General features: G+C 48.5%; 2 protein-coding genes across 8 annotated transcripts in view; one reads left to right on the top strand and one right to left on the bottom strand.

Moving 5' to 3' along the window:
* Positions 1-6528, top strand: part of CKAP5 (cytoskeleton associated protein 5) — a 106553-nt gene extending 100025 nt beyond the window's left edge. For 3 of the 7 annotated variants that reach the window (XM_038563400.1, XM_038563401.1, XM_038563402.1), the window contains exons 39-44: positions 789-977; positions 1073-1210; positions 1644-1727; positions 1823-1982; positions 5591-5742; positions 5843-6088. In XM_038563400.1, the coding sequence (XP_038419328.1) occupies positions 789-977; positions 1073-1210; positions 1644-1727; positions 1823-1982; positions 5591-5742; positions 5843-6088 (969 nt within the window). Of the gene's footprint in view, positions 1-788; positions 978-1072; positions 1211-1643; positions 1728-1822; positions 1983-5590; positions 5743-5842 lie in introns of all 7 variants that reach the window. The other 4 variants (XM_038563404.1, XM_038563406.1, XM_038563403.1 and 1 more) reach the window with 4 other exon arrangements.
* Positions 6529-8951: 2423 nt separating this feature from the next.
* F2 (coagulation factor II, thrombin) lies at positions 8952-25774 on the bottom strand. Its single transcript, XM_038563408.1, has 14 exons — positions 25617-25774; positions 25105-25268; positions 24411-24435; positions 24071-24121; positions 22600-22705; positions 22363-22499; positions 20628-20945; positions 20196-20321; positions 19993-20119; positions 19392-19559; positions 18698-18871; positions 18251-18432; positions 9376-9446; positions 8952-9218 (listed from the first exon to the last, which is right to left on the bottom strand). Exons 1-14 carry the CDS (start codon positions 25687-25689, stop codon positions 9075-9077), a joined length of 1866 nt encoding a protein of 621 aa, XP_038419336.1. The 5' UTR covers positions 25690-25774; the 3' UTR covers positions 8952-9074.
* Positions 25775-26125: the final 351 nt, after the last annotated feature.

A 26125-nucleotide genomic window follows, 5' to 3' on the forward strand; every position in this document is an offset into this window, starting at 1 on the left:
TTGGTCTCCAGTTTACACCCCAAGCTCAAGCCTGAACAGTTCTTGGCCTCAAACAGTTAAAAGGGAAAGACAGGATCCCTGGGTGGCGCAGCGGTTTGGCGCCTGCCTTTGGCCCAGGGCGCGATCCTGGAGACCCGGGATCGAATCCCACATCCCACATCGGGCTCCCGGTGCATGGAGACTGCTTCTCCCTCTGCCTGTGTCTCTGCCTCTCTCTCTCTCTCTCCTCTCTCTCTCTGTGACTATCATAAATAAATAAAAAAATAAAAATTAAAAAAATAAAAGGGAAAGACAACTGTCCTTAAAAGCAAAATACAATTACTTTCATGAGACAAATTTTATTCCTTTTTTTGGGAAATAGATATGTATAGCCCTCTTCGATAGAAGACCCCGGATGAACATTTCAGTACCGCTATAATATTGTTATTACACTGTAATAGAGTTTGTCTCCTTGGAGTAGATTTGGTTAAGCTGTATGAACTACTCTACTTTCAGGTCCCACACCCAGTTCTCCATATCTTCTCACCATTTAAGGCCCATCTCCAGACAGTGGGAGGGAGGTGTGGGGATGATTACATGGATGGCTTGTCACACACTAACCAGTGACATGCTTGGAGTGAAATTGTTCATGTTTTAGCAGCTGAACTCAAAAGACATGGTGATGTTCCACACTTATTTCTCTGACTGCCTTTCAGAAATGACCCCAGAGCCTAGGGCAGGTGAATGGTGACAGGAATTATCTTTATTCTTTAGCCACTCTTGCTAACTTTCGTTTCTTTTTTCAATAGTGTCTCTGGAGAATGGTTCGACTCTTGCCTGATACCATCAACAGCATTAATCTGGACAGAATTCTTCTGGACATACACATTTTCATGAAAGTCTTCCCCAAAGAGAAACTGAAGCAATGCAAAAGTGAATTTCCCATAAGGACCCTAAAGACACTGCTGCACACATTATGCAAATTAAAAGGGCCCAAGGTAAGTAAGAACAGCAGCTGGTCCCTGAGAGAGCTTGAGGAGAACTTCATGGATATGGCATCACCATCATCTGAATCTGCATGTGTCTCCCTCAGATCCTAGACCACCTAACAATGATTGACAACAAGAACGAGTCTGAGCTGGAGGCCCACCTCTGCCGGATGATGAAGCACAGCATGGACCAGACAGGGAGCAAGTCTGATAAGGAAACAGAAAAGGGAGCATCTCGAATAGTAAGTGTCCTGACTGAGGGTGGTGATCTTGTCAGAGGCATAAGCACTAAAGCCCACCCTCTCAGGGTCTAAGGGGATGGGGCCAGTCGCTCTCCTGCTGCTGTGCTGTGACCATTTCCACCTTGAAGTTTTCAAATATGAACTAGTTATAATGGTGTGGTTACCACACAACCAAAGGTTGTCAGGTAAATCCACTGTGAGCTCTACTTAAGAAGAGAGGGGCCAGGTCCTTTCTCGCCAATTTAGTTGAAAACCTTCGACTGGAGGCATTTAGTGACCAGAATGTTAGGGTTTTTTGCTGCAGACACCGGTGCTGTTACCACAGGAACATTCCAGTAAGTCTGGATTTTGAGACCTCTTCAGTTCTTATCCAGTTGTGGGTTCCTGATTAATAACTCAAGTCTAGCCAGTCCTTTGTGTCTTTCAACTACAGGATGAAAAATCATCAAAGGCCAAAGTGAATGATTTCTTAGCTGAGATTTTTAAGAAGATTGGCTCTAAGGAAAACACTAAAGAGGTGAGAGGGGAAGGGGCGAGCCAAGCAGGCATCTGCTTAAGGGAGAAGGGTCACCGACTAATATCTCCCCCCTCTTCCTTTTTCTTGGTAACCAGGGCCTAGCAGAGTTGTACGAATATAAGAAGAAATATTCAGATGCTGACATTGAACCATTTCTGAAAAATTCCTCCCAGTTCTTCCAGAGTTATGTTGAGAGAGGCCTTCGGGTGATTGAGATGGAGAGGGAGGGCAAAGGCCGCATTCCCGCGTCTACAGGTATGGCTTCCTCCAGTGGCTGCAGGAAGGAGCTCAAAATAGCTCCCAGCTCCGGAACTAGAGGTTTTGATTGGTTTAAATTTATACCTATGCTTCTCGGTACTTGCTGGTCACCAGTGGTGTTTACGTTGCTACAACAGTGGCCAACTCTGTCACCTGACTTGACCCATCGCCAGTGTTTGACAAGGGCAGTGCTCCTTGTCCTTGAAACCACTTCTGCCCTGTGCTGCCGGTTGTCCCTGTTCTCTTGGTTTCTTCCTACCTGGCCTTCCTGGCCTCTTCCTACTTGGCCTCTCTGATTCTTCCTCTCCCTGAACTCTTACTGTTGGCGTTCCACAGGCTTCAGTCTGCAACCATTCCTCCAAAACCTGCTCCGTCAGCGTTCTTCTCCATCTCAGATGATGGCACCTCCGTTGCTTAGACCTTTCTTTCAGTCATGTCTTCCCCTCAGTCAGGAAATCTTTTGGCTCTGCCTGCAAACCATGTGCAGAATCCTCACACACTTCTCATGATCTTCACTGCCACTTCCTTGACATGAGTATCATCATCTCTCACCTGGTTTGTGGCACTGTTCTCCTGCTTCTACTGTGACTTCCCATAATTCTTTCCATTCATAGCATCAAAACAATGCTCCTCCAACATTTTCCAAAGGCTGTATCTCAGCAAAAGCAAAAGGCCTTACCAGAGGCCTACAAGGGCCTACATTATAAGGCCCCTTGACCCCTCTAGAGCTACATCTCCTGCCACTCGCTCCGACTCCTGTTCCACTCCAGCCCCCACTGCCCTCCTTGCTGTTTTGGAACATACCAGGCATGCACCTGCTTGGGGCCTTTGCAACAGCTGTTTCTTACATGTAGAATGCTCTTACCCAAGATAGCCTTGTAACTAGTCCTTTCTTCCTTCAGATCTTTGTTCAAACATCAGTCTCAGACCTTTCTTAAAATTTGCATCCTACCCCCCAATCCCTTGATCAAACATATGGTATATCCATATGTAGCATGCCATCCATATGTAGACATTCTGCTCATTACACCTCAAAGAAAAGACTCTTAAATCTTGAAGAAGCATAATTTCAGGTGTTAAAAACAAAAGAAAAATAAGAACACAACTGAAGTTTCAGCCTAGCAAGATACATGGTGAGAGGGAACCTGATTAGAATCTGAAAACAACAAAGGAGCACAGTTTTATAGGCAAACAAATTCAAGACGGTAAGAGTGGGAATTTCAGGGACTCCCAAAAGAACTAAATGTGGGACGTGAGAGCTCTACTCTGGATGGTGACAGGGGTCTTTCTTTTTGGTTTTAAAGTTTTTTTGTTTTGTTTTGTTTTTAATATACTCATGAGAGGCAGAGACACGGGCAGAGGGAAAACAGGCTCCCCACAAGGAGCTTGATGCGAGACTGGATCCCGGACCCTGAGATCACACCCTGAGCTGAAGGCAGATGCTCAACCGCTGAGCCACTCAGGCATCCCAGAGGTCTTTCTTTTGGTTTAAGGCTCTTGACAGCTCTTTTCTTTATTTCTTTCTTTTTTTTTTAATTTATTTGAGCGAGATACAGCATGAGCAGGGTGGGAGACAGAAAACTAAGCTCCCCCCTGAGCAGGGAGCCCAATGTGGGGCTTGATCCCAGAACTCCGGGATCATGACCTGAGCCGAAGGCAGACATTTAACCAATTGAGCCACCCAAGTACCCCAATAGCTGTTTTCTAAAATTGACATTTCCAGGGTCTGCTGTTTGTCTCTAGCTCCTGTGAGCAGTAATTTGCAGACACTGACTTTTTCACTATAGGGGAGTAATGTTTCACTTTAACATTAGGATGAGCGGGATCCCTGGGTGGCTCAGCGGTTTAGCACCTGCCTTAGGCCCAGGGCGTGATCCTGGAGACCCAGGATAGAGTCCCACATCAGGCTCCCTTCATGGAGCCTGCTTCTCCCTCTGCCTCTGTCTCTGCCTCTCCCTGTGTGTGTCTTTCATGAATAAATAAAATAAATCTTAAAAAAAAAAAAAAAGGATGAGCTTTCATTCCTGTCATTCAGGAGTACCTGTTGAATGCCTGCTGTGTGCCAGGCAGCAAACAGACAAAAACCTCTGCTGGTAAATAAAATCTTAAAAAGGGATCCCTGGGTGGCTCAGTGGTTTAGTGTCTGCCTTTGGTCCAGGGCACGATCCTGGGGTCTTGGGATCGAGTCCCGTGTCAGGCTCCCTACATGGGGCCTGCTTCTCCCTCTGCCTGTGTCTCTGCCTCTCTCTCTGTGTCTATCACGAATAAATAAATAAATAAATCTTTTTTAAAAAGTGGGGCTCCTGGGTAGCTCAGTCAGTTAAGCCTCTGCCTTTGGCTCAGATCATGATCTCAGGGTCCTGGGATCGAGGCCGTATCTGGCTCCCTGTTCAGTAGGGAGTCTGCTGCTCCCTCTGCCTCTGTCCCCACTCGTGCTCACTGTTCTCTTTTGTGCTCTCTCTCAAATAAGTAAAATCTTTAAAAAGCAAACAAAAAACCCTGCTAGAATTTAAAGTCCACAAGGGCAGAGACAGACACGAACAGTTCACCTAACAATTGCTGTACTGCATGGCATGTTAGAGGAGGTAAGCGGACATACCATGGTTTGCTTGATCGAGGTGTAGGGGCCCCTTTTCTCACTTCTGCAGCCCTTTCTGGTGACATCTGACATCTGACTGATACTTTGGGCCTAAATAGGACATTTGCAGCACAAGCGTGTGACCCCACTGATTGTGGAGTGGTTGCGTGTGGAGAGTATTCAGACACCCATCACTACTATCTCTCACTCCCTTTCTCGTTCATGGGCACCTGGTCAGAGTATCCTCCACATGTTTACATTAGGGATTTCTTTTTTCCTGTAGAGTAACCTGCTGCTCTTCGGTTTACCATAAGGCAGTTTTTCTTCCCAAGATCTTACCTTTTTGGCTTATATAATGCATTTTGATACTAATTTGGGTGTTTAAAATGCCTATGTTTTGTGATTGTTCATTCTCAAAATGTCAAGAACTGGCGGGTGGATTTTTCTGGTTCTTCCCCTCTGCTGCCAGAATCTTGTTCTCCATGCTGGGAGTGACCTGTGAGCCAGTTCCTGTCCCTCTCTTTTATGTTTGTTGGACACCTGCATTTCTGCCTCTTCCCCATGAACACACTGTGGCCTTGAGCTCCTTGCTGTCTTCCCTGGTTTTGAATAAGCACTTCCCTCTGTGTATCACCTGGTCCAAGCCTAGTCTAATTGTTGCCAACTTGTAAAGTCCTGAGGTTCTTCAGCTGGACACCGTAGCATAGGCTTTTGGATTCCCCAGGTCAGTGGCAGGATGACAGAGTACAACTCCCCCTCCCCCACGCCGCACATATCCAGGGTGTAGACAGGCGGCCCAGCCTATATTCTGCTCTTCTCTGTTGTCTCTTCAAGTTCTCGCTCAGCTTGTCTTGGGTTTTTCAGAGCCCCTTTTACCACCAACTCCAGAGGAACTCCTGTGGCTTCTTTAGTCCTTACAGTGGTGATATCCAAGCCCCCAGATCTTTCCCTGTGGCGGCAGGTTAACTGGGCAGTCTAGAAGGGGACATGTGTACATTTGAGTGTCCTTTCCACATTTCACCTCTAGGCATCTCCCCTCAGACGGAGGTCTCATGTATGCCCGCTCCCACAAGCACAGTGTCCTCCATAGGTAACACCAATGGAGAGGAGGTGGGACCGTCCGTCTACCTGGAGAGGCTCAAAATCCTCCGACAGCGATGTGGTCTGGACAATACGAAGGTAGGCCTCGGTCCTTTGGGTGGGTCAAGGCCAGGCCGACCCCTACTGCTCCCGAGCTTCAGACCGACCCGCTTTGCCAACTGTGTCCTTCTCTCCACAGCAGGACGAGCGGCCCCCGCTGACCTCTCTGCTCTCCAAACCAGCAGTCCCCCCCGTCGCCTCTTCCACGGACATGCTGCACAGCAAACTCTCTCAGCTCCGGGAGTCCCGGGAGCAGCACCAGCACTCAGACCTGGATTCTAACCAGACTCACTCTTCAGGAAGCGTGACCACGTCCTCATCCTCCACAGCCAACATTGACGACTTGAAAAAGAGACTGGAGAGAATAAAGAGCAGCCGCAAGTGAAGTGGCCCCGGCCCCGTGCCCCGCAGCTCCAGCTCACTCAACTCGGGGTCCTCCTGGTCACCGGGGCTCGGCGGGCCTGGCACACAGACTGCCTGGATGTGCCCGCCGCGGGCCTCCCACGCGCTCCGCTGCTCCGCCAGCGTCCTGCCTCCGGAAGACTGTCTGTGTCGTAGTTTAGTGTACAGACTTGTAAACAGCTGCCCTCCGCTCAGCTCCGACTAGTCTCCGTAGCCTTGGTCTTTTATTTCTAACTGCTCATTTGTAAAGTTGTCCTGATCTTTCCTAGCTTTTAACTATTAGAAACTCTTGACTAGTTTTCCTTTTGAGTCCGTGAGCTCTTCTCCCTGTAGCCCCGAAGGGTCACTGTATTCTGTATGAATGCATGGCATGATACAACTAATTTAAGAGTCTTTTATAAATAAAGTTTGCATTAACTAGAACAGTCTCCCAAGATGCTCCTGCCTGGGCAGCTCTGTCATCTGTCCTTGGGACTGGCCAGCCAGCAGCCAAACATGAGTAAGTCCTGCTTAAGGAGCACCACCTTGTATGGGCGCACAGACTTGTGCTTCTACCCTGAGTAGGAGCGACGCCCTGTTCCTGCCTTCCGCTTGCAGCTTCCGGGGGGTTATGGTCATGGCTTCCTCCCATCAGCCCCATGGCTCCAGGGGCTCCTGGGCTTCCTGCTGTGACTTGGGGCCCGGGCCAGGCAGCAGTGCCTTCCACACAGACACTGGACTTGGGGGCTCTGACTGAAGGAGGATGGGGGTGCTCAGGAGCTCCCCGCCTGGTTTTGGGGCCTGAGTTGAGACCCATTGTTGCTTCCCGCTCAGGCTGAGTGAGGACCAGAAAGTGAACAGAGGAGTCACATCCAGGATAAATCCGCCAGGATCTCCCTCCATAGTCAGAAAAACTCAGGACCAAGAGGCTCTGGATAAAGATGGGCAACCACAAGGGTCAAGAAATTCTTCTAGACTGTCTTACTCAGCTGGCGCTCAAGAAACAAAAAGTTGACAGAAAGTGAATCCCCTGTTGATTCTAGTCATGTTTCTCAGGTGGCCCTTGTGCTGCCTGAAATCACACCCCCCCGCCCCCCTGCCTTTCCTTGAAGCAGGAACGTGGGAGTAGGCATTCTGGAAAGAAGATGGAGGAGTTCATTTCGCTGCTATGCTAGGACAACACGTGTGGAGAGAGTGCCTGGGTCCGGAACTTGCAGTGCTTACAGCTGTGTTGGAGGGAAGCCACCTTGAGAGCCTGTGCCCTTGTTTCAAAAGTGGGGCCAGAATATTCTAATTCTTAATCCCTGTGCTTCCCCACCCCCCCACCTCCCCACCCCCCACTGTGGTTAAAGCTCTGGGCTGCCGAGGTCCTGCAGACGCACTGAATCCCCAGTTTTTACCCTGATTCTTGGCCAGAACCAAGTAACAAGGGCAGAGAACTCAGAGGTCTGGTCTCTGTTCCTTGATGTATTGAAAAATGGGAAAGGAAAACAAAGGGGGAGGGAAGTGGGTAAAAGTGTCTACTTCCATCCCTTCCCATGTTACTCCCATGAAGTTTAAAGATCTTGGTCGAAGATTCAAGGCCAAGAGGTAATCATGGCGGCATCCATGCTCTTCCCCCACCTCACCCCAAGCTCAGGGATGAGGGTACCTTCAACACAGTCCTCCAGAGAATTATCCAGTGATCAGCATTTCATGCCAGCTGAAACAGTGTGGCACCTGTAGCACTGTGGTGCCTTGCTCCCAAGTCATGAAGGTACCTAACAGAAATGGCAGGAGGCCGAGGTGCAGCTGGAAACGGGGGAGCCCTGGAAGGGCAGCAGTGTGTCAGAGCCGCACCCCCTCAGCCAGTAGCAACCTCGAAGGATGTGCTGACGGGGCAGCTTTAGGTTCTGTGACTCTTAGGACTTTTACATTTGTCCCTACCCTTTATGAATCCACTTATGCACACCCTCTAGGTCCCATTTCTTAGCAGTTACAGACCTGAGCAACTGGCTTCTCAATGGAAGTAGAAATTCCAGGAAGCAACAGCTGCACCAGCATGCCATCTGTAGGCGCCAGAGGAGGGAAGTAGGAATGCTGCCATGCCAGGCAGTAGTGAGAATAAAAGCAGCGGTGATTTATGGGCAGCTTACCAGGTATTGGGCATTTTGCCAAGTACATTCTGTGAATTACCTAATTTAATCCTCAAGACCTTATTAGATAAAGAATGTCCTTCTGTACATCTTATATGTAAGGAAACAGGCTCGAGGTGGTCAGCTGACTTGTCCCTTTTACAGTTGTAGCCAGGATACGAACCTAGGCAGTCTGACACCGGGCCACACGCCTAACCACCATATCCCACATACTCCCAGATGAAGGCACTTAAAGTACTGCTCCTTTTTGGAGGCATTAAGTCTGATGTCATTTTAATGACATGCAGAAGGATGTAGGCACTAAAGAAACGTACTTACTTCTCCTTTGTTGCTCTGGCCTTCCCCTACCTCTTCTCTGGTCCTGGGACGAGTGCCGTATCGCCCCCACAGCAGAGCAAGTGAAAGCACAGGCTTCAGTGTCTTCTGTGTTTCAAGTCCAACTTTAACCCTTCTCAGCTATGTGAACTTGGACAGGATGCTTCTAGTCTATTTCCTCACCTACCTCTTATGGGCATTAAATGAGGTATCCTACTAAGGCCCTGAGTCTGGAGCATTTTCAGTGCTGAGCCCCTCAGGCCACCACCTCCCTGCCACCTGCCCCTCCAACCCCCCACCACCCACATCCCCACCCCACCCCACCCCATTCTAGGAGTGGTGGCCTCCCTACGTCCTGTTTATTCGGTCATGCTGGCTCGCTCTGAGCTGCCCACGAATAGCACTGGGAGCATGGAGGCTTGTTGACAGACACTTTTATTGAGAACTATATCGTTTTAGGAACACACCACAAAAATAAATCTTCCACTGGATTGGTTTCTGTGATTTTTGCAGTGAGGAGCCTAGAATGTGAGCAGCCTCCTAACCTCCAGACTTCTCAATGACCTTCTGTATCCATTTCTTCAGGCGGAACACATGTGTGTAGAAGCCATATTTTCCATCCCTGTCACAGCCTTCACCCCAGGAGACGATGCCCATTTGATACCAGCGGTTGTTAAAGGGGCTCTGAGGAAGAAACATGGGGTTTCCAAGAGGGTGAGTCCAAGGCATGAACTTAAGTCCAGTACCCTGTTGGGCAACCGTTTCTGAGAACACTTCCTCCTTACTCAGCCCCACCCCCGGAAGATCTTCCCACCAGTTCCTGGCCTTTAGCAGCACTTACCTTCATGACAAATGGTCCCCCACTGTCGCCTTCACAAGCATCCCCTCGTTTCCCTTCATTGGGTTTATAACCTTGAGAGAGAACAGTGTGCTTAGGTGCAGAGCTCATGCTCCCGCCACTCCCCGTGAAGAGACCTAGCTGGAGAGTGTCCATTTGACCCTCCTTGGCTCTCATTTCTTTACCCCACACAGCCAGTCCTTTAGCACAACCTCAACTCTGTTTTCAACAGACCTCCCAACTCACCCACTTCTCACCTCTTCCACCCCTAGTCACGTCACACGTACCTCTCCCCTGAACTAGCTTCCCAAATTCTACTTTTGCCCACCTACAATCCATTGGCTGCCCAACAGGCAGAAGGACTTTTTAAAAAAATACATTAGATCTACAGGTGGCTGAGGATAATGGCAGTTGCCTTTATCCAAAATCCAGGCAGTTGGCTGAGGATAAAGGCAGTTGCCTTTATCCCCACATACCCTCCATAAATATAGGAAAACATGAACAACAGAAGCTACACACACACAATCATCACTGGAATACAGAGAACACCCAAACTGCAAATCAGTATATTTAATTGTGCATCTAATATTAACATAGATGTGGAAATGAGGCAATAAAAATACCTACTAGGGCAGCCTGGGTGGCGCAGCGGTTTAGTGCCGCCTACAGCTCAGGGTGTGATCCTGGAGACCCGGGATCGAGTCCCACATCAGGCTCCTTGCATGGAGCCTGCTTCTCCATCTGCCTGTGTTTCTGCCTCTGTGTGTGTGTGTGTGTGTGTGTGTGTGATGAATAAATAAAATATTTAAAAATAAATTAATTAATTAATTAAAAATACCTACTAGACAAAAGAAGTGAGTGCAATTGAATTGGAATCTTTTAAATAACCCCAGATCTGTAAAATAAATGACAACTAAATAGATCTATACCAAAATACTATAGGAAACCAAAAAACAAGACTAAAAAACACTTCAGCTAATAAAAATTCTCCCCCAAAATACCACTGTGAAACAGAAGAAAACTCTAACTGCATTAAATTTCCCCAAGCCAACTTGTAGGATGTAACAAAAACACCTTGAATCAGAAATCCAAAAATTAAAAATAAATGGACAATAGGAAGAAATGCAAAGTAGAAAGGGATTGAAATGGAATTCAGACCAAAGAACTCTGAATCTCTCAAAAAGAAAAAACCATGGAACAAAACTAATATAATCCAAGAAAATTTCACAGAAATAAAATAAGGTTGAAGGTATATGTTGAAAGGAGCCACACTGGGTAGCTGACAAAACACCTGAAACACCCCATTCTGAGACATATCCTAATAAAACTTCAAAGATGAAGGAAAACCCTCTCAAGGCCTCCAAGCAAAAAAGACCAAATACAAGTTCCAAAGAATTACACAAGCATCTGATTTTTTAAAAAAAGATCTTATCCAGCAGAGAGAGAGCACAAGTAGGCAGAAGGACAGAGGGAGCCCGAGAGGGAGAAGTAGGCTCCCCACTGAGCAGGGAACCTGATGGGCTGGATCCCAGGACCCTGGGTTCATGACCTGAGCAGAAGACAGACGCTTAACCAACTGAGCCACCCAGGCACCTCTCAGCATCTGATTTTTCAAAAAGAACATACAAAGTAAGCAACAACAAAGCTTTTTTTTTTTTTTTTTTTTTTTTTTAAGGAAGGAAAATTTAAGCCACGGATTCTATATGCAGCCAAGCACAGCTTAAGGTTTCAAGACTACAGAACAACAATTGTAAACACATGAAAACTCATGAAATTCTACACCCATAGAATGCTTTGTTGAAGCATCTACTAAATGACAAGCTTCATCCAACCAAGAGATGAATGCTGCAGCAAAGGGACTGATTGTGCTGACAAGTAGGAAAAAATGCATCTAAAAATATCAAAGAAGATCTTGAAAGAGGAAAGTAAACTTCCTGACTGATGTATAGCCAATAGCTGGGAGTTAAATAAAAGGTCATGTAAGAAAAGAAGGAACTAAAGGCATTTCAAAGAGAGAGAAGCTCAAAGAAAATCATTAGAACAAAAATGCAAAATGTCCCAAATATATACATTCAAAAACACAAAGAAAAGATCACATAGGGAAAAAGAGCAAATGAAACATAATACATGTAATAATAACAAAATCATATGAACCAATATTAATTCAGTCACATCAATAAATATAAATGGGTTTAACTCACCTATTAAAAGAGAAAAAGATTTTTAGTTTGACTCTCAAAAAGCAATACCCAACTATGCTGCATAGAAGAGACAAAACAAAGTGATGTCTAGAGGCTAAAGTTAAAGGGATGGACGAAGGTATATTAGGTTAATGGAAACAAAAAACAGCAGAGACAGTGATCCTGAAACTGAAAAGAATTTAAAGTACACTTCTAATGCTAAAAGCCGCAGTTCACAATGAATAAATAAGAGTCATGAATATCTGCACTAAACAGCACAGCAACCACATTTATAAATCAAGGAGACAAATACATTAGTAGAATTTAACACAAACTCAGTATAAGATCAAGTGAACTGAAAATAAATGAGGATATAAATGACCTAAACGGTGCGGTGGGAGTGGGGGGGTGGGGGGGGTGGACACCTGGCTGTTTCAGTCAGTGGAACCTGCGATTCTTGATCTTGGAGTTGTGAGCTCAAGCCCCATGTTGGATATAGAAACTACTTAAAATAGGGCAGTCCTGGTGGCTCAGTGGTTTAGTGCCACCTTTGGCCCAGGGTGTGATCCTGGAGACCCAAGATCAAGTCCCACATCAGGCTCCCTGTATGGAGCCTGCTTGTGTCTCTGCCTCTCTCTGTGTGTGTGTCTCTCATGAATAAATAAATAAAATCTTTTAAAAAATTACTTAAAACATTTAAAAATAGATAAATAAAAATAAATGACCTAAATAACAAGTGATAAGGTTCTTTTTTCTTTTTGTACTTTATGGATATATATCAAACTTCACACATGGATAATAGAGACCATACCTACACACCTCTAGTACATAGGTAACAGTCACAAAAAATGATCGAACAGCTCTCTTTTTTTTTTAAAGATTTTTAAATTTAATAGAGTGAGAAAGACTGAGAGCACGAGAGGGGCAGAGGGAGAGGGAGCAGCAGACTCCCTGCTGAGCAGGGACCTGATCCCAGCACCCTGAGATCATGACCTGAGCCGAAGGCAGACACTTAACCAACTGAACCCCCCAGTGCCCTGACCAGCTCTCTTTCAAAAAAAAAAAAAATCAGTTCCATAAAGTAGAAATATTACAAACCATACTCTTGGAGCATAGTGCAGCAAAACTCAAAATTACTACCAAAATCAAAATATAAGACCCTCCCATCTAGAAATTTAAAAACCTATTAAGCAACTGTTGGGTGAACAGATTCAAACTGAAATTACAGAATTTCTAAAAAATAATGATAATGAAAACACTGCATATTGTTCTCTCTGAACAGAGGAAAATGCATAGCCCTACTCAAAAATTAAAGAACAAAAACAACCAAACTCTCAGCTCATAAAGCTAGAAAGAGAACAGCAAAGTAAAATAAAAGAAAGCATAAAGAAGAAAAAACTTTTTAAGATAAAAGCAGAAATTTAATGAAGTACAGAAATGAAAAGCAACAGGCCTAGCTAAAAAGTCAAATTCCTAGGTATCTTGATTGGTTTTGGAACCACAAACTAATTACTCAAGGAACATGAATATATAAAAAAAAGTGCTAAGGAGGAAAAAAATCATAATATATTGTAGTATGCTAAAAAGATACAATACAGACTTGAACAAATGGGCAGATATTTCTTGTTCTTGAATGACTCAACATCAAAAAGATGTCAGAAAAAAAAAAAAAGATGTCAGTTCTCTCTAAATTTATAGTCAACACAATCCCAGCAAAAATATCCATAGGCTTCTTTTATAGAGCTAGACAGTTGATACCAAAGTTCATATGGAAAAACAAACATGCAAGAATTGCCAGGAAAACACTGGAAAGAAAAACTTCAAGAAACAACAAACGTTATCAGCCATTAAAACCTACTCTAAAGCTCTGTAATTAAAACAAGACAGTGCTTTAATAGAATAGAAACAGACCAAGAGGGACGCCTGGGTGGCTCAGTAGCTGGGCGTCTGCCTTTGGCTTGGGTCATGATCCCAGGGTCCTGGGATCGAGTTCTGCATCAGGCTCCCCACAGAGAGCCTGCTTCTCCGTCTGCCTGTGTCTCTCCCTCTCTCTTTGTCTCTCATAAATAGATAAAATCTTAAAATCTCTAAAAAAAAAAAAAAGAAAAGAAAAAAGAAAAGAAAAGAAAAGAGACCAGGAGAACCAAATAGAATATCTTCAAATAGATTTAACTACAGTAGAAGCCTAGTATGTGAAAAATGTGACATCTCAAATCACTGGGGCAGTCAGTAGAGTACCCAATTCTTAATATTGTGTGTTCAAGCCCCACCTGGGGTGTAGAGATTACTTAAAAATAAAATCTTAAAAGGGTGCCTGGGTGGCTTAGTCAGTTAAGCATCTGACTCTTGATCTCAGCTCAGGTCTTAATCTTAGGGTTATAAGTGCAAGCCCCACATTAGGCACCAAAAAAATAAAAATACAAATAAAAACTTGGGATGCCTGGGTGGCTCATTCAGTTAAGCATCCAACTCTTCATTTTGGCTCAGGTCATGATCTCTGGGTTGTGGGATGGAGCCCCACACTGAGCTGTGCGCTCAGCATGGAGTTTGCTTGGGGCCCTCTCTCCCTCCCCCCTGCTCCTGCTCTCTCCCTCTAAAATAAATTAGTAAATCTTTTTCAAAAGTAAAGAATAAATAAAATATATTTAATAAAATCAAATCATGGGACACCTGGCTGGCAGACGCTCAACGACTGAGCCCCTCAGGCTTCCCTAAATAAATAAAATATTTTTTAAAAAATCTAATCACTTGGGGCAAAGATACAATTTTTAATAAGTGGTGTAGAGACAGCTGGTTAGCTATTTGGACAAAGATAAGTTAAATCCATACCTCACATTATACTGAGGAATAAACTCCAAATGACTCAGAGGTCTAAGTATAGAAAAATGAAACCAAGTACTAGAAGAAAACAAGTGAATTTCTCTATGACCTGGATATAAGGAAAGTTTTTCTAACTCTGCAAAAATCCAGATGCAATAAAATAAAATATAAGTTGACTACTTAAAGTTTTTTTAATTTAGAAATGATAAAATGGGGGCACCTGGGTAGTTCAGTTGGTTAAGCATCTGCCTCAGGTCACAATCTCAAGAGTTCCTGATCAAGCCCCACATCAGGCTCCCTGCTCAGTAGGGAATCTGCTTCTCCCTCTCTGCCCCACCCTGTTGATGCTCTATCTCAAAAAAAAAAAAAAAAAGAAGAAAGAAGGAAAGAAGAAAGAAAGAAAGAAAGAAAGAAAGAAAGAAAGAAAGAAAGAAAGAAAGAAAGAAAGAAAGAAAGAAGAAACAGTAAAAGGTTATAAAAGTTAAGAAATGAACAAACTGGAGAAAATATTTGCAACATATATCACAAATAAAGGCCTAATACAGGGGATCCCTGGATGGCTTAGCAGTTTAGCGCCTGCCTTCGACCCAGGACATGATCCTGGAGTCCCGGGATCGAGTCCCATATCAGGCTCCCTGCGCGGAGCCTGCTTCTCTCTCTTGCTCTCTCTCATAAAATCTTTTTTTAAAAAGGCCTAATATCACTAATATATGAAGAACTTTTTTTTTTTTTTTTAATTTTTTTTTTAATTTTTATTTATTTATGATAGTCACACAGAGAGAAAGAGAGAGAGGCAGAGACACAGGCAGAGGGAGAAGCAGGCTCCATGCACCGGGAGCCCGACGTGGGATTCGATCCCGGGTCTCCAGGATCACGCCCTGGGCCAAAGGCAGGCGCCAAACCGCTGCGCCACCCAGGGATCCCTATATGAAGAACTCTTAATAATTGATGGGAAGGAGACAAAAAATGGGCAAGAAAAACATGGAAAATTCAATAAAAATGATTATCAAGCAACTGAAAAGATGTTCAATTGCAAATATTGGCAACTATCTTAAATGCTCTCCACAGGAAACAGCCGAATAAACTATAGTACATCCACATAATGTGGCTATCAATTTTTTTTTAAGAATAGGGACTCTGGGGATCCCTGGGTGGCGCAGCAGTTTGGCGCCTGCCTTTGGCCCAGGGCGCGATCCTGGAGACCCGGGATCGAGTCCCACATCGGGCTCCCGGCGCATGGAGCCTGCTTCTCCCTCTGCCTGTGTCTCTGCCTCTCTCTCTCTCTCTCTCTGTAACTATCATAAATAAATAAAAATTAAAAAAAAAAAAAGAATAGGGACTCTGGGATCACATCCTGCACTGAAGGCAGATGCTCAACCACTGAGCCACCAAGTGCCCCTATGTATTCTAATATTGATCAAATAAGTTACTATATGATGAATAACAGGAGTCGAGTTTCTCACTGTCATCAGAGAGTTACAAATATGGAAAGGGAGAAGCTAAAATTAATCTGGCTGGATTGCAGTGGGAGGTTTCAGAGAGACTGTAGATGACAGAAAAATCTAGATGTTGGCATATGCATAATACACATAATTTCTAGATCTGTCTGCTGAGAGGGTGTAGAAGCAGTGACATCCTAGAAGTGATGCGCGTACCTGGCACCTAGATCCTGGTCTCTAAACACCATTCTCCACCAGCAGGAAAGTGAAGAACCCCTTGCTGTGCCAGGGCAAGAAAGTTCTCAGGGAATGGCAGGGACATTAAAAGTCACAGAAGCCAGGCTCAAGGGACTCCCACTGGCCAAACCTGGATAATTTGAAAATCAAAATAAATGATGACACTAGCAAATTGTCACTCTGAGAATGAAGACCTGGGAGTCCACACTGATAAAACGAATGAAAGGAGAGGTCTTCCTTCCAACAAAAGGATAATAAACACAGAAGGAATGAAAGAATTAGTAGATGGCCACCTGGCAGCCCCCAGAGCTGGGAGGACGGTTTGATGAGAAACAGGATGCAGGGGATCAAAGCTTCTCCCCACAGGATGCTTGTAACAGAACCTCACAGTGAGGGCCTCGCCAGAGGCAGACACCACCTTACCCAAGTGTCAGTCTTCCCTGGTATGGTGAGACAAACGGACATCACAGGCCTGCCCGTGGAGCCCACTTAGAAGGACACACCCTGGCTTCACCTGAATGTGATCACAAGGAAACCAAAACCTCAAAGAAACCAAACCGAGGGCCCTGCTACAGGTTTCTGGGGCTGCACCTGGGAAATACGTCCAAGTTGTAGAAGACAACTTGGGGTCAGCCACGGACAATGTGTGACCCTGGACTGAATCCCAATGAGAAGAACATTTTTCCCCCTTTGCTACAAAAAACATCAGTAAGTGGGACAACTGAAAACCCCAGAATAAGGTCTACAGATTACAAAACACTATCATCTCATTAATTTTCTGATTTCAACAACTGTACTTGTTACATAAGAGAACATCCATGTGTACTCAAGGATACGGGTAAAGAGGCTTATGTACGACTGACTCTCAAACAGCGTGTGTCTATGTGTGTATATCTGTACACACACACACACACACACACACACACACACACACATGCACACAGTGTGGGGGCAGGACCCGGGTGACAGTATATATACATTCTTTGTATTATTTTTGCAACTTTCCTGTGAGTCAGAGATTATAGTGAGAAAAAAATGTTTAGGGGATCCCTGGGTGGCTCAGTGGCTTAGCACCTGCCTTCGGCCCAGGACGTGATCCTGGAATCCCGGGATCGAGTCCCACATCGGGCTCCCTGCATGGAGCCTGCTTCTCCCTCTGCCTGTGTTTCTGCCTCTCTCTCTCTCTCTCTCTCTCTCTCTCATGAATAAATAAATAAAATCTTAGAAAAAAAATTATTTTTTATTTTTTTTAAGATTTTTTCTTTATTTATTCATGAGAGATACAGAGAGAGAGAGATCACACCCAGGATCACACCCTGGGCTGAAAGCGGCGTTAAACCGCTGAGCCACCCGGGCTGCCCAGAAAAAAAATTTTAAAGTAAGCTCTACACCCATGTGGGGCTTGAATTCACGACCCCGTGATCAAAAGACCCCTGCTCCACCAACTGAGTCAGCCAGGCACTCCTATACAAAAAATTTTTAATTAGGTTAGACTATTCACCCCAAAGCCTCCCAGATTTCCTATTTCAATAAAAGCCAAAGTCCTTGAAGGCCCTGAAAGAACTGCCCATCCTCTGTCTGCCCACCTCCCTCCCCTCATCCACTGCTGCCTGCCTGCCACACCAGCCTCCCCGCTGTTCCTCAGACACACTAAGCAGGCTCCTACCCCAGGACCTTTACATCAGCTCTCCCCCTCTCTCCCACCCCAGAGGGCACTTCCCCAGCCTTGTCCAACTACTCTGTCCCCATCTCTCTCTCTCCCTTACTCTGCTTCATGTTGTTTCCCAGCGGGGAATACTGTCCTACATCTGCTGATGGACACTCCCTCCTACTAAGGGAGCTCTGTGAGGACACAGGCATTGTGTTTGGGTCTTTGTGGTTTACAGTAGAATACTGATCACAACAGGCATTCAAAAAATATTTGCCGAATGACTGAGTGAACAAATGGCTTGTTCTCCACCTGAGGCCTCATGCTGCTATCTGGATTCACACATATGGGCAACCAGTGACTAGCACCATGCCTAGCCCCTTAACACACCCCTATAGGGCAGAGACTTTTATCTCCATTTTTCAGAGGAAGAAATAGCTCCAAGAGGTGAAGCAACTTTGCCCAAAGCCATGGGGCTTATAAGGGACCAGATCCAGGCCTTGAATAGGTCTCCGCCCCCCACCCTGAGGCCTGGCCACACGCAAGAGACTTGCCAGCACAGAACATGTTGTCAGTGATGCGGATCCGGGTGGAGGCCTTGCAGACCTGCCGATCCACAATGGGCAGGTTCACCACCTGCAGGACTCTGGGCTGTACTTCACCAATGCTGGATGTCCACGTCTCCCTCAGGTTGCCCCAGCCGGTCACCCGCCCTTTGTACCCAGCCTGGAGCAGTCTTTGGGGGAAGGGAAAGGAGCTCGTGAGAACCAACCCCTCCTGGGGGTCCCTGGCCCCAGCACTGCCCCCTTGGAGGCCTGAATCTAAAACACTGGTGCAGAAAGGACATCTGGTTGACTCAAAACCACCCCCTCTCACCCCAAGGTCTGGAAAGGGGAAGAACTTCTGCAAGGCTGCTGGGACCATCAGGCCCAGACCCCAGCCCAGGGCTCCCCCTACCGTTGCCCTGTGCACCACCCCGCCCCAGCCCCGCTGTGCCCCACCTGGTTGCTGTATCCCTGTCAGGCAGGCACACGGGGTGGATGTAGTTGCTGAAGTTGACAGGCTTCTTGAGCTTCAGCAAGGCTATGTCACGGTCCAAGTTTTCCCTCCAGTTGTACCTGGGGTGGATGTAGATCTTTTCCAGCATGGAGATCTTCTCAATGCTTCGCTCATACCTGTGTGAACAGGGACATGGAGAAGCTGTAAGCCACTTGGTGAGGGGCAGCTGGTGCCTAAGGAGAGAAATGGCCTGCCCTCAGAGTCCAGGAATTGGAGTGAGCCTTGGGCCACCAGTGACAGGAGAGGGCTGGCTCCTGCTTGGCAGCATCTCCCGGCCTGTAGCTGCTCAGGACTTTGGAATCAAAGAGCCCAGGCAGGTGGGGGAGGGCGGCAGGCTGTAGCCCTGGCCCACACAGCCTCTCTTCACAGGTCCCACCTGTACCACGTCCTGGGAGCTGGAGAGAAGCTGGGGGTGGGCCAGGATTTCACTCTCTGCAGAGTCTGAGTTTCTCTGTCCCAAGCCCCAAGCCTCAGTTGGGACATGGCCAAATGGCCTTGACAGCAGAGACTGCTGAGTTTTCCACTGTGGGAAATAAACAGACATATCCCACATTCCCAGGAACCACCAGAGGCCCCCACGGTCACGCTGGAGGACTCTGACCCCTGCCAGACATCCAGTGGCCTCCCATCCTGTACCTGGTACGGGAGTGCTTGCCAATGCGCACCAGAAGGTCATTCTCTGTGAAGTTTTTGTCCCAAGGTGGGTACAGGAGACAGTGGGCAGCAGTGAGAACCCAGCGGTCACTTATGAGGCTGGCCCCACACAGCAGCTCCTGGGGACTCTTCCGGAAAAGCATCACCTGCCTGCGACGGGGGAGGGAGGGAAGGGGAAGCCTTAGGAGCTGGGGAGCTGCCCCTCTACCTGTCCTAAAGTAGAAAGTCCCAGTTTTCAGAACTGGACAGAGGTGCCTACTGGGCCCAGACCCCAGCTTGGCCTGGTTGCCCTTGCGGACTGGGACCTTCACACCACACCAAGGGGCTGCCTCCTGCTTTCTGCACCCCTCCCCAGCTTCTGCAGGTCCAGAATTTGCACAGCCCGGCATAGCTCTGGGGCCAGAGAAAGTAACTCAAGTAGGCAGACCCCTTAAGCTCTCTGGGCCTCAGCCTCGCTCTCTGCATGTGAGAAGCAATACCCCCAATCTCAGAGGGGTGCCAGCTGGCATCACCTGGGAAGCCCAGGCCTGTGAGGGAAGGGGCAGCCCCAGAGGGGCCCCTCCGGCCCGCCCGGACTACGCACCAGGGCGCGAGGCCAATCTCCGCGTCCCAACCCTCCACGATGCGCCCGTCGATGTAGGACTCCAGAAGCTCCCCTTCCGTTTTGTCCTTCACCGACCTCTTCTCGAACAAAGGTCGCAGCCCACAGTCTGCACAGCAAACCGGGCGTGAGGAGCCGAGCTGGGCTCTGCGCCCCTGCAGCCCCCGCTGCCGCCGCTGCCTCACCTGCCTCCCCGGCGCCGAAGGTCTTTTCGTTGAAGAAGGGCTGGAACTCCTCTGCGGTGGTGCGTCCCTCGATGGCCGTGTCCTGGTCCTCGGCCAGCCCGTCGCCCACCTCCTCCACGGGCTCCTCTGCGGGGAGCAGGCACCACTGGGGCCAGGCCAGCCTGCGCGCGGCCCTCGGGCACCCCCCGCCCAAGCCTCCGCGCGGCCTTGGAGGGCCTTGGGCGAGGCCCGGAGCGCAGCGCACGGCGTCCTGGGGACCTCGGCCTGGGGCCTGAGCGAGTTCAGCTGCGCGTGGGGCCAAGCGCACCGGGCCGCGGGGAGACGGAGCTACGGCGGACCGCGCCCCCCAGCGGCGGGGCAGTCCTGCACCCGGGAGGCGCTGCTCGGCCCCGCCCCCTGCCCCGCCCCCGCCCCGCCCCCGCCCCGCCTCACCGCAGTAGTCCAGGTCGCAGTACTCAAAGCCACCTGGCTCCTCCGACACGTAACACCACGCGCCCTCCTCGTCCCCGTCCGGGTTGCGGCAGAAGTTCTCCACCAGCGGCACCGCAGGGTTGAAGTCCTGGTCCTTGCTCAGGGCCTTGGCCTGTCTGCTGGCCCAGGCCAGGCAGGGGGACCCATGTGTGGTCACCGCCAGGCGACCCTGGTAGTACCGGCCACGCTCAGGGATGCAGTGCTCTGATGGAGGTGACAGATTCACCGTGGGGCCTCCGGAGCGTGGGGTCAGCGGCACAGTGACGCCTCCCTGCTGGCCTGGTGGGTGGGGAGGCAGGGGAGCAGAGTGGGTGGGGTGGGACAACACGCGGCCAGGGGGTCAGGGTTTGACTTCCTGCCCTGCCACCTTCTTCCTATGTGGCCTCAGGTAACTTGACCTCTCTGAACCTCGCTTTGCTTGCCTATAAAAGGGGTGACTGATACCACTTTTGTAGGGTTGTTGAGAGACTTAAACAAAATACATGCTGTGTCTGGTGCATTATGAGACAGATGGCAACTCGGTTTCATCTCCTGGGCTATCTGTGATATATTGGTAGTGACTGCCTGGAGTTTTTAAAGAAAGAGTCTATTTTTATAGTGGACAGCAGGAAAAGTAGCTGGGATGACGAAGGATGGCTTCATGGGCAGTAGGGCAATTTCAGCAGCCCTGCGAAGTATTGGGGGTGGGCAGGCTTGGTATATGGTAGCTGCTTTTGTTACCATGACTGGTAACTTGCTGTAATATAGTCCCAGGACCAAGCCTTAGGTCCAAGAGGGATGCATGAAGGACAAAGATACACCAACCTATATTTGGTAGTTTGATTGCTGGCACTAATTCTTTACCCTTGCCCAGATCCACATCCTCTGCCCTGTGATTTTATAGGTAAAGGTACACATCTGCAGCTGACGTTGGCCTTGATCATGCCCAATGGAACATGGGCAGAACTGCCTTGACACACATCATGTGTTTCTGAATATTTTTTTTATTTTTATTATTTTACCTCTGCCATAACTTTGGGAGATGGTGCCTTTCAGCCTCAGCCCTGGAATGAGTAATGTGGAGCAAACCGGGACCCAACCCACACAAGGATCCAAGCTCAGCTGGACCCATTGTTTGAAGCAGGACCAGCAGCCAAGCCCAGCCTACATTGTGGCCAGCACAGACATAGGCAGGCACAGCTGACATAAGCACAGCCACCCAAGCCAACCCTCAGACACATAAGAAATAAATGCTTATTGGTATATGCCTCTGAGCTTTTGCAGTTGTTTGTGATTTTGTGGGATCTGCAGCATTATTGTGGCTAAAGCTAACTGACACATCAGGCAAAAGGATAATGACAGAATCATGCTGGGCTGGACCATGTGAGGCTTGCTCTGTGGTGCTCAGAAAAGGGCACACAGGCTGAAATGGTTAGGGAAGGCTTCCTGGAGGGAAGAAGGCCTCAAGCAGGAAAGAAAGCATATTTGGAATGAGCTATAGTCTGGGTCACCAGGACTAGAGGCAAAGACTGGGGAGGCAGGGGAGGCCAGCTGTCTCTGCTTGACTTCACTGACCCACGGGCCCAAATGTGTTTGTTGTAAGTGACTAAGCCATGTTTGAAGGTAGCCAGGGTCTAGCTTCCTGTCCCAGGCTACCAGGCCCTATGGAGAGACCCCTGAGCCCTGGCCATGGACTGCCCAGCCTTCCCCAGCTCACCGCAGAGGGAGATGCTACACTCCTCTCGCCGCACGGTGGGGTCTATAGTATAGCACCAGGGCCCAGTGGTGCTGCCATCCGGGTTACGGCAGAAATTCTCCTGCAGGTCGGCCCCAGGGTGGGTGGTAGAGTTGATTCTGGAATAGGAAATTGCTCAGCAGAAGCTGTACCCCCCATCCAGTGTGTCCCAGCCCCATATTCTCAGCCCACTGGCCAACAGGCCAGCCCATCACTCACTCAGGCTTATGTGGGTAGCGACTCCTCCATAACTGGCACTCGATGCCTGACCGGGTGAAGCTCACGTTCCCTCGGTAATTCATACCCAGACCTTCAGCACAGCTACCTGCAGAGACCCCAGCCCCGGTCTCTTACCATCTGTCGCCTCTCTCACTTAACAAAGCTCTGTCTGTCCACCTCATACAAGCTACCTCTGCTTCATGACCCTTAACCCATGTTTCCTCAACCACCTCCTCTGTACCCAGCAGTTCACCAATCTAACAGCACTCACCAAAAATTCACTGAGTGCCCACCATCCATGTGAAAACCATGTGTCAGACACTGTACCCAGTACTAAGTGACGAATAAGGCATAGTCAAGGTATGCCCCTGCCCTCATGGAGCTTAAAGTCAGTGGCTCCTCATGGCCAGTAGGATGACAAAGTGAATAAAGTACTTCTAATTTGGCCCTGGTCTACCCATCCTGTTATCAGAGCTCCTCATGTGTCAGAGCCTTTGCAAAACTGTCTCCTTTGCCTAGGAATGCTCTTCTGTTTGCTTATCAGTGTGCCCACAAATCCAGGTGGAAAACTGTTTTTTCTGGGGGATTGTCCCTGATGCTGCCAGCAAACTAAATGCTCCTACTCCTGGCATCGTCTTGGCACCTGGAACAGAGCTTTTCCAACAATCATACTGATATTTTTTATTTTTGTTTCCCTATGAGACTGTGAGCTCCTTGATTCTCTTAAAATCCCCAGCACATGACACAGTGCCTGGTATATAGCAGAGGTTTAGTAGAATGCCTGTTAAGTAAGTTATTTAACAAAAATATGAAAAAGAAAAACAAAAAGTATGGTCAGTAGTTGAAGAGTTATTGTTAAGAGCTGGGGTCAATATATTTTTTTAAGATTTTATTTATTTATTCATGAGAGGCACAGAGAGAGAGAGAGGCAGAGACATAGGTGGAGGGACAATCAGCCTCCATGCAGGGAGCCTAATGTGGGACTTGATCCTGGGTCTCCAGGATCACGCCCTGGGCTGAAGGTGGCGCTAAACCCTGAGGCTGCCCTGGGAGTCAATATTTATATTAAAGGTGTATTCAGGGGCATCTGGGTGGCTCAGTTAGTTGTCTGCCTTCAACTCAGGTCATGATCCCAGGGCCCTAAAATCGAGCCCCATGTTGGGCTCCCTGCTCATCAGGGAATCTGCTTCTCTCTCTGCGCCACCCTTACTTGTGCTCTCTCTCCCTCTCTGTCATATAAATAAATAAAATCTTTTAAAAAACATGAATTCATCATCCATTCATTCATTTCTCCAATGTTAATCATCTTCCTCACTGCCAGGCACAGAGCCAGGTGCAAAGATGCGTCCTTGACCGCAGGAAGAGAAAGGCAAGGTCAGGTGCTGGGCCACCACTCCTAATCCACTCTACTCTGCTCTTCTCCCAGGCTGCTTGCTCACATCCTGCTGCCACCCCCACATTGGCTCCTCACCTTCCAGACATTCAACGAGCTTTTCTCGAGGTTTCCTCACCGGCTCACAAGCTGGAAAAGACCCAGAAACATTTTTGGGATTGGGGTAGGAGACAGGATGGGCTCAAGCAGAGGATGGGCGGGGGGACAATGTGCAGAGACAGAGGGAAGGAAGGAAGGAAGGAAGGAAGGAAGGAAGGAAGGAAGGAAGGAAGGAAGGAAGGAAGGAAGGAAGGAAGGAAGGAAGATATGGGTGGAGGGATAGATGGTTGGATGGACCAGAAGATTCTCCAGAATAGGACATTCTTTCACTGGGGTCCCTAGGACTCCCTTCCAGGAGCAAACCCTTCCCAGTCCTTACCTGTGTATTTGGACCAGAACACATCCTGAAAAATAAGAGCTGGCATGAGGCTGTGGCATATCCTGTTTCATTTCATTTTGTTTTTCAGTAGACTTTGTGTTTTTTCTTCTTCATACTTTCATCTTTCCCTTACCCTGGTCACACATGGGGCAGGCTCTGGGGAGGTTTGTGGTAGTTTCTTACTTTTGTTTCCAGAGCCCAAGCCCTTGGGGAGAGGAATATTTGAGGAGAGGGGAGCCCCCTGCCAACAAGACTATCGTAAAGGGTTCCCATAGGTGGGCTAGATTGGAAGGTGGGGGCATGGGGCCCAGGAGGGGAAAGGCTGCGCAGAGCTTCTGGAGCCCTGAGGCCTCGCCAGAGTCCCACACCCCATAGTAGCAGATAGCTAAAGCTGAAGGCCGTGTGGGCCAGCACCAGGGCCTCCGGAGACCCCAGAGCAGACAGCCATCTGAAGACAGAGGAGCCCCCGATGACCTGGAGCCTCACTAGGCTGCCAGACCCTGACATAGCCCAGGCGTCAGGACCTCCAAGAAAGGCTGAGGTCACTCATCTTGGCATCCCAGTGAAATGAAGTCCCCGTGGACACTGCATTGCCAATAGCCGAAGAGCTGGGACATCCCTCGCTGCCTCATTTGTGGTTCTGGAGCTGGGCCCACCAGGAGGGACCACACCTGCCCTTCAGCCTGGCCCTCACCGTGGCAGTAGAAGACTCCAGGGCCTCAAAGGCCTCCTCGTAGTTGCACTGCTCCTCCACACACTCTCGCTCCAGGTTCCCCTTGCGCAGCTCCTCCAGGAAGCCACTGTTGGCACGTCGGACCCGGTGGAGCAGTGATAGTGCTTGCTGAGGGTCCAGGAACACTGTGGCAGGAGGGGCATGGGACAGTGGCCTCGGTCAGCCAGGCTGTCTTGGCCATTGTGGGGGCAGGAAGCGAGCTAGCCTGCCCTCCTGGCTTCCAAAAGGGGACACCTGGGATGGTGGCAGGACCCAAAAGGCTGCCAGTGGTGGCCCACTAGCTCTCCACATTACAGGAGAGACGCAGTCACTGTGCATCCAGACCTGAGCACCCGGCTCCTTCCCTAAGCCATGGTGTAGGCTGAGACCCACCTGGGCATTGGCCCTGTTGTTCTCAGTCAAGCCAGGAGCCCCTAGCCCATGGGCCTATATCCCAGCCTGCCAGCCTGTCCCAGCCTCCGACCCCCTCTTACCATGCTGGCTGTGCGCAAGGCTAAAGAGGATGACGAGGCAGCCAGGTAACCACAGGCCTCGGATGTGCGCCATAGTGTATCAGCTCCCGGGACTCTGAGGTCTTGTCCTGACCACTCTGGGTTAATGTTGAACTAACATGAAGAAATTAGCCAAGAGGGAGAGGTCAGCAGGTCAGGGCCATGGTACTAGCGTATAGATAGTCCACCCCCGCCACCCAGGAAGACAGATCCTCTTGGGACTAGAGACAGATGGTCTGGGAGGAAGTCACAAAGGAAAGGCCAGTGTAAGTTTCCACCATCGTCCAGCCCCTCCCTTCTGAGATGTGGGCCAACTTGGGCAAGCAGGGCCACAAGATCTTCCCAAGGGTCCTTCCAATCCAACACATGGTGATGGTTGCTTTAATCTCTGTGAGCCTCAGTTTCTCCATCTGTACAATGGGAACGGTACTTTGTTGTGAGGACTCAGACGAGATTATGAGTGTGACACCCATAAAATGTAGTACATGTTC

The sequence above is a fragment of the Canis lupus genome, chromosome 18 (assembly GCF_011100685.1).
Source record: "Canis lupus familiaris isolate Mischka breed German Shepherd chromosome 18, alternate assembly UU_Cfam_GSD_1.0, whole genome shotgun sequence".
NCBI classification, from domain to species: Eukaryota; Metazoa; Chordata; class Mammalia; order Carnivora; family Canidae; genus Canis; species Canis lupus.